A 13,368-nucleotide genomic window follows, 5' to 3' on the forward strand; every position below is an offset into this window, starting at 1 on the left:
TGACGGCGACGCTCCACCGAAACGTCAAGCAGCGCGGCCCCGTTACGGACCCGCGCTCCCGGTAAATGTCAATATGAGCAGGTGAGCTGACGGCCCGGACAAAGGCGCGGCGGCCCCGGCGTTTGGCACCTCTAGGTGCTCGATGTGATGCACCGAGGCCTCGAGGGTGAATTTACATTTGCTTCCGTCGTTTTCAGAAAAGTCAAATCTCATTAACATGGTGGTTCCCGGGTGCACCTGAGGTGCTTTGAGTGTAGTGTCAAATTAAGCTCAACGAAGCGGAAATGAAAAAAAAAAAAAAGAGAGGGAAAAAAAAAAAGAAAAAAAAAAAGAAAAAAAAAAAAGAGAAAAAGACAACGAAAACAATTTAATAAAGAAAAATGTGACGCACAAAACGGGCTTTTATGCGTCTTTTAAAATTCCTCTCCTGGCTCTTATCTCAGTTCTTATTATTAGTGTTGAACCTGTTTTGATGTGGAGGACCAGCTTAGTGCCGACAGGTAGTATGTGACAGAGGTCAAGGGTCATGTCAGACCGGTCCTACCAGCTCTCTTCAAGCCATGCATGGTTTCGGCTCGTTTGTCTTTGTTGCGGCGGTACTGGACGGTTAAGATGACTGACGGCTCTCCTGGGAGAAAAATACAACTGCATGTATCCTTCATTAAAACATTGCTTTTTGTTAGATGCAAGGTGCATCATAAAATTGGCTTTTAATTCACCAATAACTCATTCACGTGTACAGATTCTCCACAAAGGCAAGCTGTACCTGATGTTTGAGACCAGTATGAATAGATTAGAGGGTTTGTTTTGCCATAGAAACCATTTGTAAACACACCGATATACCGTATCATTTGTTTAAAACATCCAGCAGTAGGATTTTCTTTCATTTTAAGCTGAACTTTTGCAGGATTGAAATGCACGCTGCACCCTGAATAATAGGCGCACAGACAGCCGGTAAAAAGGTAAACTGGGTCAGATTTATTTCATGCATGTTGGCTGATGTCGATGCATCAGCCAACCTGGTATTCCCGATACACTGTAGAGCACTCAGGGACAGTGATTTTCGTTAGGGAGAACCAGAACCGCTCCAATTGAAACATAATTGTAAAGACAAGTGTGGGGGTTGAGGTTGCAGATTTGCATATTTTAGAAGAGTCTGTGTTCTCCAAGTGCCCTTTTAGTTACATATTTACTATTTTGTCTGTATTATTAGGGGCAAATAAAGGCTGCTGTCAGCCTCCCTCCCTCTCAAAGAAAACCCAGTCATGCCTCAGACTCCCGCTGAGGGCGTTAAGTAAGGTCTGCTTCTTGTTTCTGCTCACAGCCACACATCCAGTAAAAACAGTGTCTCGCTTTCACCAGCTAATTGCCTTCAAAAAAGAAAGTTGCACCACATACCTGGAGTGCGAAGTCTCTGCGTGGAGGTAAAATCTTTCAGTTTCAGATGATTGGGAGTGCGCAGGGGGAGGCGTCTGAAATGACCCTGCGGCTACTCTGCGGCTAGTCATCAGCAGGTGTGATGAGGCTGGAGGTGGGAATGCCCTCCAGTCAGCTCACAGTGGTGTGTGTGCGTGTGTGTGTGTGTGTGTGTGTGTGTGTGTGTGTGTGTGTGTGACTGATGAATCACCACTTGTGAACCACCTTAACCACTAAAAAGCAATAAGGTGCACAGACAGAGTTTATCAGTGAGGACCCCCGCCTGGTAACCACATGTACCCTCCTGGAGGCTCGGGGATTGAATCCTGCCAGAGGTGTTTATGGTGTGTGCGTGTGTCTCTCTGAAACCTCCCGCTGTTTGAATTTAAAGAAGAAGAAGGAGGAGAAGGAGGAGGAGAAGAAGAAGGAGAAGGAGGAGGAGGAGGAGGAGGAGGCTGCGAACCACCAAAAAAAATAAAGTGAGGGTTTATGTGTGATAGGCTGTAACGCTTGCAAAGCTCCTGGGGGTGGCTGCACATAAAAGGTTCAACCTGCAATCAGGGGACTCGGTTAAAGTCATTTCTGTGATCCTTCATCACCGAAGCAGGTCTCGGAGAAACGTATCGATACAGGCTAACTAATCAACCGTCAATTACTGAACGATGGCATGAAACATTAAAGGGATAAAGGACAGGAGTTAACTGTACAAAAACATCCCGGCATGAGTCTCGTACCTGCGGTGAACACCTTTCCCAAACAACCGAGCCGGAGCTGACAAACGCGACAACTGTCCCACAGTGTAAATAAAGCTGTACAGTATGTCAACAAGTGGTGTGTGTTTCAGGAAGAGCGTTCATCTGAAGAGCAACAATTTGATCATGATAATTGGTGCACATAAATTATTCCCGTTATTGTTATTTTCATCCTGGTCCCAAAAAATAAACCATAAAAAAAAGACAACTCTGAACTGGAAGTTAACGTTTGGTCCTTATACTCTGCAGGATGTGCGTCCATGTTGACTTACAGGCTTCGCAGAAACTATGTGACATAACTGATTGGTAGTCTGGTATTGTGCCGGACAGTGCCGCTGCACCGCATGCGGTGTCCTTTTTGTCCTTGTGCCAAATGTCAGGATGTCGTGTACGACTCACTAGGATGCCGACGTACCTCTGTACCCGTGGTAACACTTTTTTTTTTTTTTTTTTTTTTTTTTACTTGGCCATTTAAAAGCCAGACGACCCTTGTTCTGTTTTTTGGGGTTTTTGAAAAGCCATGACGAGGCTCCTGAGGTAGCTGCGCCTGCACCAGTGTATTAATAATGGTAATACTGCATAGCAAGTAATGATGCACAAACAGCGACAGCTATTGCCTGAATGACTCATCAATCAGTGAGGGAATCCTGCTCCTTCCTTTTGACTGGGAACAACCTTCATTAGCAGCTGTGTGTGTGTGTGTGTGTGTGTGTGTGTGTGTGCCTGCGCGTGTGTGTCTTGCGTTTTAACGACACCTCGGTGTGTGCATGTGGAGGCATCTATCTTGCGTATGTGTAGGCGTCTATTTTGTCTGTCTGTTTGTGTACATCTATAAACTGGTGCGGCTGTCAGCTTTTCTGTGTGTGTGTGTGTGTGTGTGTGTGTGTGTGTGTGTGTGTGTGTGTGTGTGTGTGTGTGTGTATTAGTGGAGGTCTGTCTTTCTTTTTTTCCTTTCAGTGCTGTCTTTGTTGTTGTTGTTGTTTATGCTGCACTCTGGCACAGGAAAAGAGAGAGAGACAGAGAGAGACAGAGAGAGAGAGAGAGAGAGGGGCACAGTGATAATCATAATAACACTCGGGAATAAAAAGGAGAGAAGTGAGATGAAGGAAACGGAGGGAGGAGGAGGATGATGATGAAGAGGAGGAGGAAGAAGACAAGGAGGATGAGGGGAGCAGCTGGTTCTTGTTACTCTGCTGCCCGTGCACATCACTGCAGGAGCTATCAGAATATAGCCTCCCACAATGCCTTCTCTCAGGGTGTGTGTGTGTGTGTGTGTGTGTGTGTGTGTGTGTGTGTGTGTGTGTGTGTGTGTGTGTGTGTGTGTGTGTGTGTGTGTCAGCGTTCAGTACCGAGCTGTATGTATTGCCAAGGGGATGAGGGCATATTTCAGGTCACAAACTAGCTACAGATTTAATTTGAAGAAGAACAACTTGATTATGTTCTCGCAGGCAAAAAAAAAACGTCTCGGGGAAATGTAACCGAGACGACGCAGGTGAACGAACACACACACACACACACACACACACACACACACACACACACACACACACACACACACACACTGCTGCAGGGATGTAATGACACACGCAACTCAACATACCGTGTGCATGTTTGGAGGATACCTTTACCCACGGACACGTTCACAAAAATAAAATAAGAGCCGCCTGCGTGAGCTGTTGTTGCGTGTGCACGATTCACCCGAGCGCCTTCGTCTGGCGGTACTTCTGGTCACAAACAGGTTCCAATTCAAATCAAGTTCAAATCGGTTTTTTGAAAAGAACAGTTTATGAATGATATGCAGGACATGGATCCTGTCGATGCCGAGGCAATCACCAAAATATTTGACCCGGTCCTTCCAGGATTTTGCGGCGTTTGTTTGTGATTATTGCGATTAAAAATGTTTGATTTTGAGGCGGGTTTTTTGCAAAAATTGCAATGGAATTTGCAGGGGGGAAAAAAAATGGGATTTTTTTTTTTTTTTTTAAAGCATTACTTGATAAAGAGTAATATATAATCACTTCGTGTGATAATAATCATGCTGCATATCACGGAAAATATTTAAAGTTTATTGAATTTTGCACACAAAAAAATGTGCACGCTCCCGCAAATATCGCAGGGATTGCTTGAACTTCCGTGAAGTCGCAGCTCATTTTTGAAACACTTAAAAAGCTGACCAGACGAGGTTTTGTGCGTCACCTGCCTATAACAACAATAAGGAGCAGAATTGTGACGTCAATTCATTGGCTCTCTAATCTTATGTTAAACCTGAGGAAGACTGAGCTTGCAGGATCTTCCACTTGTTCGAAAAAAAAATTCAACCCCGGCGACGAGCTTTTCCTGTCACAGTGCAGTCGGAGGAGTTTGTGTTTTACATGTCGTTGAAGGGGGGGGGGGGGGGGGGGGGGGGGGGGGGGGGTTTGGTGCCAGGATTCCTGCCGACTGCTCTCTGACCTTCCATTGTCCTCAAGTCGGCTGCTTCAGCGCAGCAAAAGCAACTCAAACCAGAACAGTGAAATCTGTTGCTCACAAACCGACGTGAGCAACAGATTTCACCTCGGTGGTAAAAGGAAATTAAAAAAAAAAAAAAAAAAAAAAAGTTGATCTGTTGGTCATGAAGGACAAAAACAAGTGTGATTAACAACGAGCGCTCGTCTCCAAAGCGCTGCGCCGATATTTATTGTATCGTGTATTTATTAGACGTGATCTAGTAGCAAACCTGCTATGAGCTAAATTCCGCACCGATCACTCCTATTTATACACAACTTTTATTTTAATACTTCTGCTTTAGATATATTTATTCAAAGGATTTTTGTCATCCAGCCCATGAGTACGTTTTGAATATGGCAAAAAAAAAAAAAAGGACAAAATGGGATTCTGTAAAAAGCAACATGCTCGACTAATATTGTGATTAAAAATGTCATGTGACCTGATAAAGGATTTGATCCGTGTCATCATACCCGATCTGGGCACGATGACATCCTGCAGGTTGATTAATCTGCTGGTAATCGTTCACCAAATGACATGAGAGTTTCCATTATGCACGACTGATTAACAAGTAAGCAGGGGGGTGTTAATCCACTGATTTCACACAAAGTTTGGCTCGGAGTCTTGGAGAGTATATATATATATATACAAATACATAGAAAGTTGTAAAAATTAATAACTGATGTTACTGGTATTGGCGCTCGCTCGATGTCTGGGGGAGTCTCATCTCTGCTTGAGGCTAAATCAACTGCTACGAACATAACACACCAGAAGCTGTGACTTCTAGCAGTTGAGTTGCATTGTGGGTAATGTAGGCACCATGGCAGAACTTTGGCGTGCCTCTGTTGCCCCTGCGTTATTTCAATACTCTGCAAGTCTAACAATGTCGCAGTCCTGATATCCGAATGTTATTCTATTTATTTATTGTAAGTATTGAAGAATACATTTGGAAAAATGAGTAAAATAATCCACATTAGCATTTAACGTGAACATAAATCATCCTCACAAAGAAAAAAAAACAGGCATTATTTAAATATTTATAACAATTTAGTCCTCCAAAAATCTAGCACAAGTGTGGGAGCACCTTGTTGCTGCATTGCTGCTGTTCATTTTAGTCAAATATAATTATTTTTTGGAGGGGTGGGGGTCGGGGGCAGGATAATAGATGCAAGCGTAGCCTTTAGTGTGCCAGGATCGATCCTCACACGTGTCCCCGGTAACAACCACGTGCCCGGTGGCACGGCGAAGAACAACAAATCCCCTCCCTGCTCCCTTAAAGTAAGCAGTCCTGGAAACCTGAAGGACGAAACTGCCTGAATTGTAAAAAAAAATAACGAGTCGAGCGCAGCGAGCGTGGAGGGGGAAGTTTCAGCTTCTCTTTGAAACGAGGAAGGTCGGCCGAGAGCTCGCACATCTTTCGGCACCTTCTCGCTCGCAGCACACGAGCCGCACTGTGTCTTGTCTGCTCAAGGCCACACGACTGCCTCCTATTGATTCTCCCTGCGTAGATCCTCCCCGAGGCTACTCGGATTCGAACCGGCAACCCCTCCGGTCTCGAAAATCTTCTCACACCTCTCTGCGCTGACTGCTGCCCCCATCGATAGTCCTCATTCTGTCCAAATAAAGATGCGATATGAATAGACGTATTAGTCCCCGAGGGGAAATAGAGGCGGCAGCAAAGGAGGCGCTAATAAATGAGAAATAAAAAAAATGACCTTACAGGATGCCTTTGATGCTTCATGCGTGATGCCCGAGTGGAATTTGAATATTGGAGGCTGATGTAAAGCCGGCACATGTGCAGATGCGACACGCTGTGCGGAAGGAATTGCACGTGAACTGCTGTGTGTGTGTGTGTGTGTGTGTGTGTGTGTTGTTAGGTACAGACTGTACAGATTCATATATCCTGTGCAGCTACTAGTTCATGTGCATAAATACTCAAAAACTGCAATGCACACGAGGACAAAATCATCTCAACAAGACTGAGGATTACAAAGCAAATCATGTTCAAGATCATCACAGGCTCCACAGGATGAATTCAGTTTCCTTCTAAGAGACAGCAGCACATACACACTGCCCTCTGCTGGCAACGGAGGATCAAACAGGTACACTGCTATGTTTTGATCTAAATATATCTTCTTTTTTTTCTTTCTTAGCTGTTAGTTCACTGGTGCCAATTTTTTGGAGTAAAAATGTGTGAAGATGAGCAGGAAGTGTGGTCATATATCTATTTACATACACGGAACAGTACGGCGTACGTAGCTTTAAGAAGCACAGACTGGTTATCTCAGTCAGACAGTAAAAAGCAACACTGACTTGAATATAGCAGCGGTGCCCTTTGACCCCCAGTTTCCCCAACATGTTTCCTTTCCACACACACACACACACACACCCACTCGCACACCACTCCACAGGAAATGTTTGTTGTCTTTACATTTCCAAAAGCCCTCGTGGGGAAGCAATGCTGACACAGACACTTTTAACTTTTCAAGTGAGAGAGTTAAACGGTCAAATCAGCAACATGGATCATCCTGCCTCCTCTGCTCTCAGCGTAAATCACTCTCTCCGATAAGAAGACCATGATCATAGCATGTTCTGCAGGCGATCTGCTTGGAAGAGGTTTAAATGCTAACTGTATTTAAGTCGCCACCCGGAAAACTACACTAAAAAGAGCTGAGGCCCAATCTTAAGGTTCAATACTTACAATAATACTGCAATAATCGGAGACAAAACTATATTAATTTTGAACAAAGTTCCATAAAAGATGCCCTGGACATTAGAGAGCGCTGGAGTGGAACATATTTCACTCCAAAAACAAAAACAAATGACGTACAGATTAAAAGTTAGAAATCCAGTAAAACTCCATTTGCAATCTGGTCAGCGTTTCAATAACTACTTTTTGAAATCACTTTTTCCTTTCGTTCACCATTCGGAAAACAACACTAAAAAGTGCTGACGCTGCTTCTCAGGGTTGAATAATTACAATAACATTAAGAATATTGCAGTAATTTCAGTCAAAACTATAATAATTTTCGACAAAATTATAAAAGAGATGCCGTGAACATCTCGATCTAAATTACATATGGATTACAAGTCATAAATCCAGTAAGACTACACGTGCTACTTTATCTGACATGTGTTTAAATATATTTTGAAATAACCATCCTTCTTTTTTGGAGAAAATTATAGTTTCCTTTCAGATCCCGTCCGCAGAACCGTTTCCTTTCATCAGCCTCGACTACAGGCTCCTATTTGGTGCTATTAATATTCCTGCGGAGAGTTCATGTCAATTATCAAAACAGATGAAGGTGTCTCATTTTGAAAAGAAGCCTTTCCCTTCTGCTTGTCAAGAACAACTTCTTGGGGGAGGAAAAAAAATAAAACAAAATAAATAAATAAATTAAAAAAATTAAAAAAGGAAATATGTCAATCTGCAGCAAAGCTTTAAAATTCTGTGCACCTCTGCGGAGCATTAAAACACGGCAAGAAACGGCGAAGGGCACCTTGCTGTAGTGTTGTGCTCCGAGCAGGAAGACAGCAAACACACAGTTAGTGGACAAACACTGGGTGGGATTTCCTTTTTCTCCTCACTGGCTCCTGCCTCACATTGTCCATTTTTCAGATGCTGGCCAAATGCCGCTCGCCGAGGAGAATAACAAAATGCGTCTGTCATGAAGCTACACACAATCACAATCGCAACGCAACGCAGACAAATTCAAACAAACAAAAAATAGCAGGCCGTCCTCTGACTGTGTGCCCACATGATTTATGAGTGTGCCAGTATTATGAACCAGTGTTCACATCACGCTCGTTTCTACATTCAATCGTGCGATTTTTTTTTTTTTTTTTTTACACTGATGACGTGTTTCCGCGTTAAGAATAAAAGTCTTCTTAAACAGTGGCGGAGTACGGTATGTGTGAGCGGTGACGTCCCATAATATTCCCCTATAATAAGCTTCCACTCAAAAAAAAACCCTCATTTCTGCAGTTTCCATCCGGATGTCTGTTCAAACGGAGCTAAATCTGGCAAAAAGGCTAAAAACGTCTAAATTACACATCATCTAGGGCAGCAACTGATTGATTGTTGTGCCAATATTTTTTCCATGAATAATAGTTTCACGAATAAAATGTCAGACAGTAATAAATGTTCATCTCCGTTTCCCAGAGTCTGAACCTAAAAATGCACAAAAATCATGATTCAGTAATCAAAATCGCTGATTATATTTCTGTCACCCGAGTCATCATTTCAGTTAATCACGATTTCAGAATAGATGACCATATTTTAATGTAAAGGAAGTCCTAACTGCTATAATAAAGTCAGTGAAAAGCTGCTGAAACAACATTTATATTTCAAAGACATTAAAACGGTCCAGTTTAACTCGGCTGTCTCGTCTTTTCACCTGAAAGTCACCAAGTCCTGGTCAAAAAGTCAAATCTTTACATTTTACGTTTTAACTAGTAAAGTTGACTCATTTTTATGAATGAGCCAAATCTGCATTGTTTTTGCATGAAGCAATCAAATTATAAAGGGAACCAAACTGTAATTTCACTGGGATGTAAAATCTACAGTGTCAATCACAGCTGAGCCAAACTGCTGAAAGCATGTGGACAGTAAATCTTACTTTGGCAAAACTATTTTCACAAATATGATTGTAATTTGATAAAGTTACACTGCATTGCATAACCAAAAGACAAATATTTAGGACTTATTATCTCTATCATAATAAAATACTTAAAAACTTCTAAGATGCAGGTCTGGAACTAAGAGAAAAAGTTAAGGTGCTTATTAATCATAGCTACACGTGACCGGATGGGCGACTTTATGGAATGAGTGGGAATATTCCAAAGTATTTTGGAAAATATCACGTTGAAAGACGCCACTTCTGCGCACAGGACTTTTACAGGAAACGGGAAGTATACCGTTGCCATGGATACAAAGAGTCACACTGTGGGAAGCAAAATGAGCCCAATTTCATGTGATTACATTCTGGAAAATGAAGCACGGCAAAACATAACTTTTTTTTTTTTTGCCACGTTCCATTGGATGTACTGACAACCATCGCTGAAATACTTTGACACGAGAAATCTTAAAAGGTTTGAACTTTTTTTCAATTCCATACGTCTCTAATAAAACAACATTGTCAGTGCGAGTTGATGCTCGTTTTTCCTCCCTTTTCATGTCCTTTTTAAACTGATGACATTTTCCTTTGAGCCACATTTCGACGATAAATAAGCAAAAGATGTAGCTTTGCACTCTGGCACGTCATAACTTTGATATTTCATATATATTAATGAATCACTAAGATGAGAAATAACTGATAAATAGAGCAACGTCTTGTTTGCTGCACCTCTGGAATTTCTCAACTGCTGCCATTCACACGAGATCCCGTCGTCCTTCCCTGCACGCTGTGGAGTCCGCGTCACCAGCCGGACACGCCGATGTGTCTCTGCAAGCGAAGCGGCCTCTGAGGGCAACCGAGGGAGCCGGAGGCTGAGCGACCGTCCACACTTGTTGAGTCCGAGCCGATTGATTAACGGCTTCAACCGCGAGCTACTTGATTCCACTGCACACTTAATGACCGACGCTTAACAAACAACTAACACGGTTAACCAAATCCCCAGGCGCCCATGAACACACCACTGACACCGTTATCTAAGGACAGGCCGAGGAGGCAGAGGAAGCACAATTAACTCTGAATTTCTTCAGGAGGGACAAACCATCAAATTCTTGAATACCGCTGGTCCCTAAAACTCCAATATACGTTTCGTATTCAGCTGCGTCGAGCCAATATGTGCTTTTCTTCCGAGGGCACGTACAGCTAAAGACGGCCAAAAATGATGTTACTAATGTTATTTCCCAGTGGAAGAAAGTCCAAACATTTCGGTATCTCACCGCAAGTTTCTAAAGAAGGTGCTAAAGACAAAACAAAGGGAAAGCAAAAGTTGAAGATGCTGCAGTGCATCCCGAATATCAGCAAGTTCAATTTAAACGTATTAAACCGTAAAAAGAACGATATACTTTGAGCCCAACTGTTTTTTTTCCTCTTCTCAGTGCGACCTGCGCTGTACTAACAGGGTCATGTCTGTTCTCTCCCGAGCACGTTGACATGTAGTGCACGGCGTTAACAGCGGCAGAGAAAGAAGGCTGGGATCCCACCGGTACACAAAAACAACATGTGTGCACTCTCAAGTCCGTGAGGAGCGCGGGATTAAAGTGGCAGCCGAACGGCATACAAAAAAAAAAAAAAAAAAAAAAAAAGTGGTAATCCTGGTTATGACAGGCGGTTACACAATACGCACTGTGGATGGTGTGTGTATGTGTGTGTGTGTGTGTGTGTGTGTGTGTGTGTGTGTGTGTGTGTCTGAGGGGGGTATTAAAAGTGCTTGTTTGGTCAAATTCAAGGTCAAACGAACATGTATGTTCTGAACTTCGGAGCAATAAAGCTTCTGTTCAACGATGGGCAATTGAAATGACAAAAGAAAGCGAAGGAGGGTTCAAAAGGCTAATAGTGTGTCTTTTTGTCAATTATCCCAATTACGAGCACCTTGATTTTTTATTTTAATGACGTAAGAAATGAGCAGTAAAGACCTCAAATTCAACCTACTGCAAGCCATGTTTTCTTATAAACATATTTTTTTTACATTTCTAAACACACCTAAGCTTTTTTTTTTTTTTTACAATTTATTTGGATGATTACCACAAAATATAAGCTCGAAGGCAGTAAAGGTAGTACTCCTGCTAATATATCAATCGACATATCCATCTACGATAAATCTGTCTGCTTAAATGACTACAGTAAACCTGTCATGAAACTAGTGCTGAATTACAAGTTCCAGTGTTACACACAACTCCTGCAGGCCCGCATGTTTCATATCACTGGAGCATCAAAGTTAAATCATATTTTATTGCTTTTTCTTCCAAATCGTCATCAGTTTGCAGAATTACAGCACTTTTACACCACCTTTATCTGTGGGTCCGGGCTTCTCTTCTGCTTCTGAAATGATTTTTATTCTTATTCTTATTCTACTCCGCCACATAATTCAAGATGCTTTGAATGAGCCAACGTACAAATGTTTGCAGACATTTTTTTTTTTTTCTTCAAGATGCCACATTTCCCTGTTTGTTCGATTTATAGCTGCTTGTTTACACGTGTTTTGGCACCGACGACACTGTTTACTTTGCTGTGTGTGTGTGTGTGTGTGTGTGTGTGTGTGTGTGTGCGTGCGTGCTGAACATTTACTCTTATCTATTTATAATGAGTTCTGCAGTGTTCCTCACACGTCTCCTGACACATCCTACCTGGCATGGAAAACCTGCTAGGCTGTCAATGCAAGTGCGTCTACACGTTTATGTGGATTTACAGTATGAAAAAAAAAAAAAAAAACTACCTTTTTGTCATCAAATTTTGTTTTTCTTTTTGTCTGCGTGAGAGCACGGTGTTCAAAACGAACGCACTACTGCTGACACTTTAGAAACATTAACCATAAACACCGCTCAGTATTTAAGTGCGTAGTGGAGACTTGGTTTTTTTTTTTGGTTTTTTTTTTAAAGGATAAAATCTCGTTTCCTCACTGCATCCCATTTCATGAAATAGACTTTATCTCTGCACGTCTTCGTCCTCCCTCACCTCCTCTCCCGCGCGTGCGCGACGCGGTTTAACTCGCTCCGGGGGCCACTTTGCTAATTTACACGCCATTACGCGCGACAGGTGACACGATTTTACTCCACGAAACACCTTTTCGACAAGAGTTGAGGGGAAAGCGCAGCTTTTACACCCGCAAAACTACTGGCGAGCCACGAGCAAGAAAAAGCTTAACGAATTGAAACGCATCTTACCTTCGGTGAATCGATTTACTGACACCTCCCTCTCCTCTCCATCGTCCTTCCCAGTTTTCATAATGTTCCCCCGAGCTCCAGAAAACGTCCCGGGAAAAAAATTAAATAAATATCTTCAGCCTCTGACCTGCAGGAAACGAGTGAAAACACAGCTGGTGACTTTTTTTGTTGTTGTTGTTTTGTCCGGTCGCTACATTTAGAAAAAAAAAAAAAAAAAAAAAAAAGCCAACGAAAGTAATCAACTGTCATCACCAGGTGTTGATGACAGCAGCACGCGCCCGCCGAGTGCCTGACCCCGCCCACCGCTCGCGCCGCAGGAACGACACCGCGGCCACTTGAACAGCCGACGAGGCAACGAAGCCGAGCCGGAAGCGCCGTGCAGTTAACCGTGGGGTCGGTTCGGTTGGAAGTGACACCGGGAGGCTGCGTTTCTGTTCTGAAACACGTTATTCGTTTAAATAACTGAAAAGTGGACGAAAGAAAGTGAAAATTCACGTCAGTTTTAAGATGGAAAAAAATAAAACGTCAAAGTAAGTTTGTAAAAACCTGAATAGAACAGACCGATTGAAAAATAGCTAGAAAGAAAAACGCAATTAGCACACATGTAGGTCTATAATTGTAAATAAATACAACTTTTGTCTGTAGTTTGTTCAGTCAGTCTTATTCTACCTTATGAACACTTAGAGGAAGTATTGTTTATTTGTCAGCGCTAATCCTGGTCTTTGGTCCCTTCATCACTTGATTTTAATAACTTCAGATGTGAAATTATCAACTCATTCGCCAGAAAAAAAAAGATTCGAGGAAAGACTGCAAAAATGTAGCGTAGAAGCAGTTAAGTGGTTTATTGTGTTCTTTCCTCTCCTGTTTCTCATGTTATGACAT

General features: G+C 42.5%; 1 protein-coding gene across 2 annotated transcripts in view; it reads right to left on the bottom strand.

The window, feature by feature from the left end:
* Nucleotides 1–12,616, bottom strand: part of slc4a11 (solute carrier family 4 member 11) — a 97,233-nt gene extending 84,617 nt beyond the window's left edge. For both annotated transcript variants that reach the window (XM_069160773.1, XM_069160771.1), the window contains exon 1: nt 12,487–12,616. In XM_069160773.1, the coding sequence (XP_069016874.1) occupies nt 12,487–12,547 (61 nt within the window). In that variant the 5' untranslated portion in view covers nt 12,548–12,616. The remainder of the gene's footprint in view (nt 1–12,486) is intronic.
* Between the last annotated feature and the right edge of the window lie 752 nt (nt 12,617–13,368).

This window comes from Embiotoca jacksoni, unplaced genomic scaffold (assembly GCF_022577435.1).
Source record: "Embiotoca jacksoni isolate LCO1_2020_lvr unplaced genomic scaffold, fEmbJac1.0.p SCAF_27, whole genome shotgun sequence".
Classification (NCBI taxonomy): domain Eukaryota; kingdom Metazoa; phylum Chordata; class Actinopteri; family Embiotocidae; genus Embiotoca; species Embiotoca jacksoni.